Source organism: Teleopsis dalmanni, chromosome X (genome assembly GCF_002237135.1).
Source record: "Teleopsis dalmanni isolate 2A chromosome X, ASM223713v2, whole genome shotgun sequence".
NCBI lineage: Eukaryota > Metazoa > Arthropoda > Insecta > Diptera > Diopsidae > Teleopsis > Teleopsis dalmanni.
In genome coordinates, this window is record NC_051848.1 from 60,891,984 (window position 1) to 60,904,153 (window position 12,170).

The 12,170-nt window shown below is 30.4% G+C and overlaps 1 protein-coding gene across 2 annotated transcripts in view; it reads left to right on the top strand.

The window, feature by feature from the left end:
- Positions 1-12,170, top strand: part of LOC119687861 (monocarboxylate transporter 13) — a 36,866-nt gene that overhangs the window by 20,872 nt on the left and 3,824 nt on the right. Inside the window, exons 2-4 of one of the 2 annotated variants that reach the window (XM_038102385.1) lie at positions 5,961-6,051; positions 10,416-10,640; positions 10,711-10,837. In XM_038102385.1, the coding sequence (XP_037958313.1) occupies positions 5,964-6,051; positions 10,416-10,640; positions 10,711-10,837 (440 nt within the window). In that variant the 5' untranslated portion in view covers positions 5,961-5,963. The remainder of the gene's footprint in view (positions 1-5,960; positions 6,052-10,415; positions 10,641-10,710; positions 10,838-12,170) is intronic. The other variant, XM_038102386.1, reaches the window with a different exon arrangement.

Consider the following 12,170-nt stretch of genomic DNA (forward strand, 5'->3'; position numbering starts at 1 on the left):
TTATACATAAAATACCTAATACAAACATGTCAATAGGTATAACTTATTTATCAGTATTATTTATTATTAGCATTTACATTTTTATAAATGCTATATAATTTAATGCTGTAATTATATATAGTAATTACATTATAGTATATGCATATTTGTACAATTATATACGAAAAACAATATGACTTAAAAAGCCGCCACAGATACGCTTATATTTATCAATCATTTTAAACGATTTGCTTTAAACAAAAACTTTAATGCACATCATTAGAAACCATCATTATCTGCCGACTTAATCGTTTTTTTCACGCCTTCTTAAGAACATAGTGTAATAATTATTTAATGATAAATGTTGTAATACAATAATATACGCTAAATAACTTCTGAATTGCCTTCAGTCCGTACTTAAGATCTAATCTATGTTAATTCATCTCTTTAGAAAGCGTTAAAACTTCAACAACAGTTATCACTAGTTCTTAATCGTTGTAAACGGAGGGCACTGAGACGCAGATCTGACCGTTCCCGAATTCCTTACATCGGAATCAACAATATTGCTTGTGTATTAATAATCCATCTAAAGTAAAGTCAACTTCATTATTAAAGATTTTATTCATAAGTGATACTTTTTCGTTTCAATTGTTTAATAACCACAACCAAATTATATAGCAAATTATATATAACAGAACAATTAAAGACATTAATTGTCTTAAAAATATATATTAATATATACAAAAATATAAAATATATTTTGACAGTTAAATTTTGTTCTCATTTAAACTTCTCTCTCTCTCTCTCTCTCTCTATGCAGTGACATGTTAATACCAATCTACCAGACACATTATTGAGCGAAAAATGTTTGATATTTTGCGTCTAAAACTGTCCAATCAGTCCAAACAGATTTTTAGAGAGAACTTTGATTACAGTTCACATACATATTTGAAAAAATTTCCTTGGTGCCTAAAGTTTTCTAAAGTTTCTTTTAAATCAGAATTAAAACAAAACATGTGAGAGAAAGCTCTTTTGCTTAACAAATTGTGGACATTAAGTTATTTCTGTCTTTACTAAATTTTGGTATAAAATTAATTTGTAATTAAATTTATAAAACAGAAATACAAAGAATGTAACAATAAATTTTACTTTGTGGAAAGTGTAAAAGACAACATACAGTAAGCACTACCTAAATAGGTGATAACAACAGGAATAAATCGAGCACGACTATAATTGAATTTTAGAAAACCATATGGCAGTAAAAAAAATACTTAGGTGTAATTTCATTACATATGACATTGAAGCTAAAAAAACTTATAGCTTAAAACTTATATCAGTATCTGTTTTAGCACTAAAAACAGATCATTTGTTGAATATAAAAACTATAATTTGTGATTAGATGTTTAACACACCGTTAGTTAGAGGCACAAACAATTTTTTTAATATATATGTATATGTATGTATGTATGTTGATCCATTTTTCGAGTCAGCGCAACTGGGCACTTTTACTCTTTGATAGGTGGGGGTACTATAGGGTCCCACCCATCTCATTGACTAATTTATGTATTCCCTATAATCTTCATGATTATTCAGTGATTGATCTAAGATTTGCGTACCTCCCCGTGCGGAGAGTGATTATTCTAAGATTAGATAGTGCTAAATAGGATAGCCTGTCAGTTTTCGCATATAACTTCAGGGCTCTGACCTTCATGTATTTTTTGATCGGGTCTATTCTAAGGTCTCTTAGCAACATGTATTATTATTATAATAATATTATAATATTATATTATAATAATTCACTAGAACTTAATACAAAAAATACAAAACATATTTTATTGCATGGAATATTTATCTAATGCAAGAAGCCTGCTTATACCAATAGTTTATGTATCCAAGTTCTAAAAAAGATAAGTGTAAAAATGATTATATTTATAATGTTTAACGCACTCTTATACTATATCATTATTTAAACAAATCCATTAAACAATAATTACGACGGCTATTTCTTTGTATGTCTCTCTTCATGATATGTTTGCTTCTTTCTTTTCATTGCTGAAAACCCTTGAACTTAAAAGAGCACTGACCTATTTTTGACAAAGAATTGCACACGCAATACTTCACTTACACAAACCTCTTCGTCTCGTAATATCGCATATTCATTGATATTAAGTGTGATTATACAATTATGAGTAGATTTTTTATCAGCAAATATAGACTTAATAATATTTAAATACTTAAGAAATAAGTACGTTTACTTATATCTACAATGTATGTAAACAATAAGAGTTTATATGTTATGAACTATATAGGCATATATACATACATAGGTATTGGCGATATGTATTGCAAAGTGCAAATTACGACAAAACGTTTCTTTATATTAATGGACAAGTTCTTTGTTGTTTATTTCTTTTTATTTTATATTATATTTACCTCTTTTAAAACCAAAAAAAAAATCATATAATTAATAATTCTTTAATTAAAAAACAAAAAATTAAAATGCAGAAGAAACACTTCTTCTCCCTGTGAGGTTCGTTCATACCCATAAGTCACATGTTGTTTTATACGTTCTTGGAAGTACGTGGAAATTGTTTCAGACAAACAGACAAACAGAAAATCATAAAATAAAAATTTGCTCGCTACGCCCTTTATTCTTACAGTATCAGCGCTTTTCGTATGCCTGGTACACGCAAACTGCTTATGACTTCTGTTTAATTTATTTTTCTCCAACACGACCGGTACATTCATCAGCTGAAATCGACCTTGGTCAATTGAAAAAATATTTCTATTATATCAATAAACTTTAATTAGCACTTGCTTGTTTTAACTGCAGAGTAAGGAAACCAAACATATAATTATAAAAATTTATATTGTATAACTTTTCTTTGATATTAATTTTGCATCTAAAAATCATGCAATACAAATTATTTTAAAATAAAATTTTCTGTAGTTATTCAGTTATTTAGATTAAGTAAATAATTTGCTATTAAACATAATAATCAAAATATTTATATAGAAGTATTGTTCATATACAGGGTTAGGCGATTGAAGTGTTACCTATGATTCAAATTACAAAAATTTGTTACATCTAAGACAGTCTTTGACCCTTACACATCTCTAAATGCAATATCGACACAGTTCAATAATTCTCTAATCTGGATTCCCGGTCATAGGAATATTTTCGGCTATTGCAAAGCAGACGCAGGGCTTCATGAAACCATTCGGAATACCGAAACAATCTAGGCATATCCTTGACATCATGCAAACTGGCCTTTAGTTCTTCCAGTGTCGAACTTTTTAATAAAAGATGGGAAGACTCAACGGTATGCAAGCATCTGTTTGGAATATGACCACGCTACAATAAAAGTAAATCCAACATTCTCATTGAATACGTGGTAGAGATATATGTAAGTAACCAAAATGATAATCACGAGACTGACAATAAGTAACCAGAAGACTAAATCTCTCTTTCAACCATACATGCCGCAGTTGTGGAGAGGACGAAGAAAGTATCTCCCATCTGCTTCGCTTCTGTGCAGCGTATGCGCGAATTCCGCTTTTTCAGGAATCCTGGAGTACTGCAAGACCTGCCTTTGAATAACATTAAAAGCTTTCACTTGAGTTTTTAATTATAGGGTAACACAATGGGCAGATAGGGCTAAGTGGATCCCTTGGTATAACCTAAGCGAACCTACAAAAATTTATAGAAATAACCAAAATTTTAGAATCCATTCACTCTAGCTCGATATGGCCACCTTTTGCCTTGACTATGTCCTTTAAACGTTTAAATAAATAAGTGCATGCTTCACGAATGCGATGTTCCGGTGTTTTGGTCCATTTCTGAACAATGGCTTTCTTCACCGCATCCATACTGGCATATTTTTTAGTCTTAGTCCTCACCTTGCTCTCCAAAATGACTCAGATGGAATAGTCCATCAGATTTGCATCTGACGAACTCGGAAGCCATTGTGTGAACGAAATGAACTGTGGAACATGATTGTTTGACCATTCTTGGTTCACATGAGCTTTATTATGAAGCCGAGACCGGTGCCGAATCATGTTGGATCAATCTACGACCGAAATAATTGCGTGCACACGGCTCTAAAGCAACTTCTAAAACATTTTCCCGATAATAAATCGCATTGACTTTGACACCAGGCTTGCTGAAAACGATTGGAGAGCGTCCATCGGCGGTCACAGTTCTACATATCGTTACTTGAGATGAACAATTACTTTAGGTGGCCATTCGTAATCTCAAATTTTCGGTAGTGCATGCAAGTTAAGTAAGCATGATCATTCAGAGTTTATGAACTGCTCAATGTAGGGACATTTTTCTCATCGAAGCACACAATGTTTGGAAATGCGCCACATTTGTGCAAACGTATCAACTGGTTACGCTTTGTTCTTTCGAGTCTAACTTTTTGTTGCTTTAGTATAAGATCTTGTGGCTTTTGGAACTTATAAGGTTGTACCATGAGCTCATTTTGAATATGCGTTGAATACTTCAACGGGATATTTTCAGTTATTTGACTATTTGATTATCACTACGACATGGACTGAAACGAAATTAAAATAACGCTGGAAAGAGCTGGAGTGAAGCAAAACGTCTTGCATTAGATAGAGTTGAATGAAAATTATTTGTTACGGCCCTATGTTCTACATAGGAATAAATGGATTAAATATACGACATGGATTTCGTTCAAGTCGAGCCTTCATTTGCGTTGGGCGATGCCGGCTGTACTATAAGAACGGTATATGCTACGATACACAGACATTTTATTCATTATGAGGTGTTTGAACTCACGAATAATAGCTGGTTCCGATTTTCCAGTTATTGTGTATAACGCAATCACACTTTTGTTCCATAAAACTTAGGCGCAAATGCTTGTGTTAGCTTGTAAACAATATAAACAGCTGTCTTTCGTATGAATTTCATTTAGTTGGGAATATCAGTTTGACAGATATACCTATGCATGGTTGGTAACATTTCAATTGCTTAACCCAAATTTTGGAGACTACTCAGTAACATCTTTCCATAAGTGCTTGTGATTTACAAAAAATTATGTCTGCTATTTATAATATTATATTATATAAATACTATTTATAAATAATTGCACTTCAAAATTAAGTTAAAAAAAAAAACTTTGAATACTTTTTTCCGAACTCAATAGGTTAGATGAACTAATTGGCATGAATATGGTAGACTTTGACCTTCGAGTTCTTATGTTAGCAACTTTAATTAAAGAACACATGCACCGATCATATTCGTTACTTGCTAATAATGTTCCATAGCCTCTTTGCATCAATAGTATTAAGAGTTTATGTTCGTTCTCTTTCTGATTTACAGACAATGTCTGCCTTAGCTTGCCTATTCAGGAATATTACTGCTCTCCTGTTTGGCTATTTACTATGGCGTTTAGAACTATTAAAGACCGTTAAAACGTCCGTTGAGCATCTCCATAGCACATGTGTTGAACTTATATTTGTTACAGGTATATTTGCATAATAAACTCCAGATTGAGATACTGAGTCCTATCAAACCGTGCCTCAGTACTTTTAACCGTGCCTCAGGTGCGATGGACATGCACATAGCACATGTTCCGAAATTTTTTTTTATTTCAAGCATGTTGCATTTCGCGCATATTTTCTTAAGATATAAAATATATAAAGCAATGATGAATAAATAAATAATCTTATGGATAATTCTAATAATGCTATTGTGAGTAGAAATTGCTGTAATTCTTAACAAAATTTTTAGTTTGTTAAGAAGGAGTTTTTCTACCGATATTATTACGAGTAAAAATTGAAATATTGTTTGAAGGAATTTTATTTCTTTGTTTTGTGAAATATTTGTTAAATTTTGTTTTTTTGCTTAGTTTTAAAATCAAACATGTATATAAATATATGTATATATATCCAGTTCACAAACTTGTGATTTCTTTTTTTGTTTTAATTTTAACATAATTTTTGTTTCATTACAGATAATGAATAGGGAAAAAGTTTCTAATAAAAAAAATATAAATAAAAAATTAAAAATCAATGGAGCAAATGAAAAATCATGTGATAAAACAGGTAAATTATATTCCGCAGATATTTTATGTTTATATTATTTAAATCTTATACGTAAATAAAGTGTCAACGTACTAAAATTTTGGCAATTAACACCTCGTAAGACGACAATTTTGTTAACACACAATTATTTGGTTTAGATTAAGATTTTTTTGTATACATTATTGTTTTTCATGCAATACATGTTGTTTTTGAGTCATTCTTTAATGATATAAATACATTTAAAATAAATAATTTAAGTTATTACTAATATACATACCATATGTTATATTAATTGTGATAATCCTCGAAAAATGCAATTAGACTGTTCGAAAAGTAATTACAATTCTTTCCAACAGTCAAGTTTAAATGTATTGTCTCACACCCAACTTTATACTCCAGACGTTTTGTAATTATATACGCGTATATTGACAACTGATATATAAAAAATTGGTTCGTTTGATTTTGTGTAAAAGTTTTTGTTAGATACTTAATTAAATCTAGAAAGTCGAAAGAAAGAAAGTATTTTACCTTTTTACTTTACAAAGGAGGTAATACTATTGTTCAAAGAAGTGAAAAATTATTTGATGTTTATAAAAAAGATAAATTTGAAGAATGTGAGTGTCAAAAGTAGTTTGCTAAAGTTCGTTCCAACATTTTTGACATTCAATAGTCATAGTACCATGTTCTGGAAAGTTAGTTTCGTTCCAGCAATTTTGGTCATCCATATGCAAAGTATCAAATTTGGAAGGCTTGCTGGAACTTTAAGCAATTTTATTGCTGACGATGCATAACGTTCTCAAAAGGCAGTGAAAGTGGATGGAAACAAATGGATGTAAATCACAAAAATAACAACTCTTGAGATCACAAGATTATATTAAAAGAATTTGAGTTTCCATTAATACATGAAAACCTCGGTTCGATTTTAAAACCTGATGTATATGTTAGGTACCTCAAGCTCTTAGCTAACAAAGTTAACTCCGTCGCATTGACATCAGTGAGTTGATGCTCAAAAGCAAAGAATATTATCTATTTCAAAGGTGAATTATTGCTGAAAACAAGATATATACTGTTTTCGAGAATGTCAAACACATCATATCATTCAGTAAAAAAGGCAAATAACGTCAAAGCACTTTGAAAACCGATTATCATAAAAAAATGTAGTGCTATCTATATAATAGCATTTCAAGTGTTTCATTTTTATATTTAAGTTTCTATTGGATAATATTACGATCAAAACTAAGGTGAGTCAATTCCAAAGACGACTGAGTCTACATCCCGGAGCCACTCGTCGCCAGCGACGACCAAATGCCGTTCAATACCTCCCAAAGAGACAGCACAAGCAGGTCTCAGCAGGTTACAACAACAACATCAATTCTAAGATTCTTTCATTAACTGGACAAGTTGGATTCTTTAGAACAAAAATGAGTTGAACTTTTTTTCTTCTATAACAAAAGAGACAAGTATTAATGAGAAGAAAATGTATTCTGTACCACAAAGCCAATACGAGACTTTATATAAGTATTGTACTGCGCCAAAAGCGTTTACAGTTTAAATAGAAAATAATACCACACACAGCGTATGCTTGAAATCTCACATGATCGAATAATCACTTCTTACTTTACTTCAAATAGGGACGTTAAAAAGTACTTGGAGTGATTTTTTGCTAGCAAGCATCATAAATTTTTTGAATGTCCAATTATATATATATATAATTTAAGAAGAAGTGTAATGCCTACGGCGTCCCGGAAATTGAATGCCCGACTCGCATAGACTAAAACAACTCCCCCTCATTCATTCATTACTTCTCTCCCTTCGTTGTAGAAGGTCTAAGAAATTATTATGGTCCTTAAACCGGGGAAAGATGCAAACGAGGTTAGCTCTTATAGGCCAATAGCTCTCCTACCTGTGCTTTCAAAAGTATTTGAAAAAATTATGCTTAAACGGATGTTGCCTTTACTTGAACAACAGCAGACCATACCTATGCATCAATTTGGATTCAGGTGTAATCACTCGACCATTGATCAAGTCCACAGAATCACAAACGTAATCGAAACTGCCCTTGAGGAAAAGAAAGTATGTTCAGCAGTATTCTTAGACGTATCCCAGGCTTTCGACAAAGTTTGGCATACAGGTCTACTAACAAAAATAAGAGACATTTTTCCGTTGGAGTATTTCGATATGGTTTCTTCTTATTTGACCATTCGTTACTTCCGTGTTAAGCATGGAAACGATTACAGTGAACTCCAAAAAATCAACGCTGGGGTACCCCAAGGCAGTGTACTTGGTCCTTTGTTATATTTAATATACACACATGATTTGCCAACGAGCTCAGCGACGTTTACAGCGACGTTCGCTGACGATACAGCTGTTCTAGCGATTGGAGATGATGAACTAAAAGCAGCCAGGCGTCTGCAGTCTTCTGTCAATGACATTATCGCTTGGGCTGAAAAGTGGAAAATAAAACTTAACCACTATAAATCAGTTCACGTCAACTTTACAAACCGAAATATCAGATTTATGCCCCTCTACATTGATGGAATACAAATTCCACATTCTAATACGGCTAAGTACCTCGGTATGACATTGGATGCAAAGCTGAGATGGAATGAACATTTAAAAAAAAGAGAGATGAACTGAATATAAAATACAGATCAATCAAATGGCTTATTGGAAAGAAGTCGAAACTGTCACTTCATAACAAGCTTTTAATTTACAAACAAATATTGAAACCAATTTGGACATATGGTATTCAGCTCTGGGGATGCGCTAGCAGCACACATGTTGAAACCATACAAAAATTCCAAAACGTTATATTAAGGGGTGTGGCAAATGCACCATGGTACGTAAGGAACTCTGATCTGCATCGTGATCTAGGGATAAATACGGTGGTGGAAGAAATACAGCGAAATGCAAGAATGCACCTGCAGCGACTGTACTCTCATCCGAATGATGAAGCTAATGAACTGGCGTCAATAGAGCCAACACGTCGCCTTAAGCGTCTAAAACCTTGTGATCTTTGGTCGCAACCTGTCCGAAATGCGTGATAAATGAACTTGCGTGATTTCTGATTAAATTCTTTATAATTGTTGATTAAAATTGTGTGTTAGCTTATTATATTGTTAGCTAGTTACTCTTATAAAAATTTATTTAATCAAATAAAATAAATTTATATATAAAAAAAAAAATTCATTCATTACTTCGAGGTAGGGTTGGTATCGCTATTAGTCATTTAAGATTTCAATCGGTGTAAACTGCGTTGAGGTCCAGCCACGCCTTCATCTTGGTGTGATACATCTGCTTGCTCCAGCTGTTAAATTATATTATTGCCACGAAGTTAACAAAACAAAAGTTATTGCATAAAAATGGAAAATATGTAATTCAATAAAATATTTATACTATATAAGAAAACCGTCTTTCCTTTTCAGCAAAAGAAAAAAAAGAAATTACTTTCCAATTAATTCAATGTTACGAATTTTCCTTTTAAGGATATTAATTTTTTCGAACGCTCTTGGACTATTTCCGAGATTTAAATAAAAATAATTATTTTTATATCAATAATATTAATATTAATAAAAAATATGGAGCTCAAATAAGCTAATAATTTATATTTTTATAGTGAATTATATGGTACATTACTCTTAAATTCAAATGCAAATATTATTGTAAAAAAAATTAACTATACTTATTTGCTGAATATAATTTAAAATTTATCTCAAATCAGATACAGCTATATATATATATTGTAATCTTTAATATTTTTTAGCTCTTGTATACATAAGTGAACAAATCCATATTAAGCATTCAATCTAAAAAATGTATAATGGAATTAAGTTACTTGGATTATTTGTGTGAACTATTTTTGAGGTTCATTGACTGATTTTTTTTTGACACCCAGTATTTCGGTCAATATAGAAAATAAAACATCTATAAAATGTTTTTCGCTTCTTGATTCGAAGAATCACTTACCAAAGTTAAAAAAATTTCTCTATACCTAGGAGCACTTAGGACTTAGGAGACCTTAGGAGATATAAACCGCTTCATTTCTGTAAAAAATGCAGTTCCAACTTTTATTATTTTATTTTTTAAAAAGAAAAGCGAGACTCATAGTCTCATGTCAAACATTAATTACTGAGCATCTGTTTAAAATACTCAGCTTGGACGTGAATCTTTGCATGATGACCTGCCAAACATTATCACCTAAAAATATGAGATTAGTTGGTAGATTAATTATAAACTGTTTAACAGTTGTTATTTTGAAAAAAAATTCATCTAAGTGAAGACCTGCTCTAAACATTTTTTTTATGTTTATTAAAGTTATACTTTAATTTATACAATTTTTAAATATATTAATTCATTTTCATATATATTTTTTTTTTATTTCACAGTTAGTTTAATAAATGCAACTACTACGAATGACTTCGATTTGGTACCACCGGACGGTGGTTGGGGTTGGCTGGTGTTGGCTGGTGCCATGATGGTCAACATATTGATACCTGGTACAATAAAAAGTTTTGGTGTGCTATTTATCGAATTTTTAGAAGCCTTTCATGCCTCTCCATCAACAGCTGCCTGGATACCAGCCTTATGTTATTTTCTTTATAGTTCTTTAGGTGAGTTCATTAAAACTTTTTTAATAAATAATTACCTTTTAATTAATTATGTTACTTATATAATATCTAGGTCCTGTTTCTAGTATTCTATCAGTAAAGTATTCATATAGAACTGTGACGATTCTTGGCGGTGCTTCAGCAGCGCTAGGTATGATTTTATCTTATTGGGCCTCATCTGTTACATATTTGTACTTAAGGTAAGAATAAATAATAATAATATTAATTTTTTTCAAATATATTTTAATGCATTTATTATAGTCGCTTTATTATGATTTGAAAAATAGTTTTTTGTTTTTCTAAAATATATTAAAAAAAATTTTATTTTTATAGATTATATCAAAAACTGAATCAAAATAAGAAAGTGCTTTGAGGTACAGTCGTTAATTATTTGCAATAGAATAACTTATTAAAAGGATATTTTACAATATACCTATATCCTATAATTCATGCAAACTTAATTAAATATTATAAATACTAAAAATCTCGAAGCAGAGAAATGTTTGTTAGTTTATTTCACTTATAAGAACATTCGCGTACTTCACTTAAAATTTTAATGTATTTTAATGTATTGATATCTTATTCATATTGTACGTAATATTTTATTCAATACAGTTTAGCACCTTCAATTATTTTTTTATATTTTTTTAATTTTTTTTTATACCTTTTATACCTAATGTACATACATTGTACATATTTAATGGTCTATATAAGCAATTTAGCTGTTATTACTAATTTTTAATGTTTACTTTAATTTTCTGTTTTTTTCTCACGGTCGCATCTATTCTAAATTATTATCACTATTCTTGTGATATAATGCTTCTCTCACTTTATTATAAATAATTTCTAATGGTCTGTACCACAGCTCACAGAATATATGTTGCAAATTTCAATATCTTTTACTTGACTTCATATATTTGAACACAGAATCAGTTAATATTCTTTATTGATTGAATCCTCATTTGTAAAATGTGTCCTATTTATATATTATTATTTTTGTTTTGATGTATTTTATTACTTCTCTTTTTCACAGTACTTCAGTAACTAAACATTTCTGCTTCAAGCACGATTTTTGTTTTATAGGTTTTTCTTCTATGAAGTAACAAAAGATTATTTCTTTCCATTATATCATATATCACATCATAGCACATCAGTTATTACTGAAGTATTATCTTGTTATGACAATTCCTGATGGATCATGAAGTCTTCTATAATTTTTCTCAATTTTTATACGTTTTATGCCTTTATTTCGTACTCAGTAACACTCAATCTTATTATATACTTTTCAATATATTTTTGGTATCTACTTCACGATCGACCTTTTATTCTAGATTCTTCTGTTATTACAGCTTTAATTATCCTCGTTCTATTCTATATTATATTAATCGTTAATCTAATACAATATCACCCAAAAGCATGGTACCAAAGAACATAACTGTTGTTAGAATTTTCTATTAAAAACACAATAATTAATTAGAGTAGAATAATTTAATTTAACTTTAAAATCTAATTTTATCCATATATCACATATAC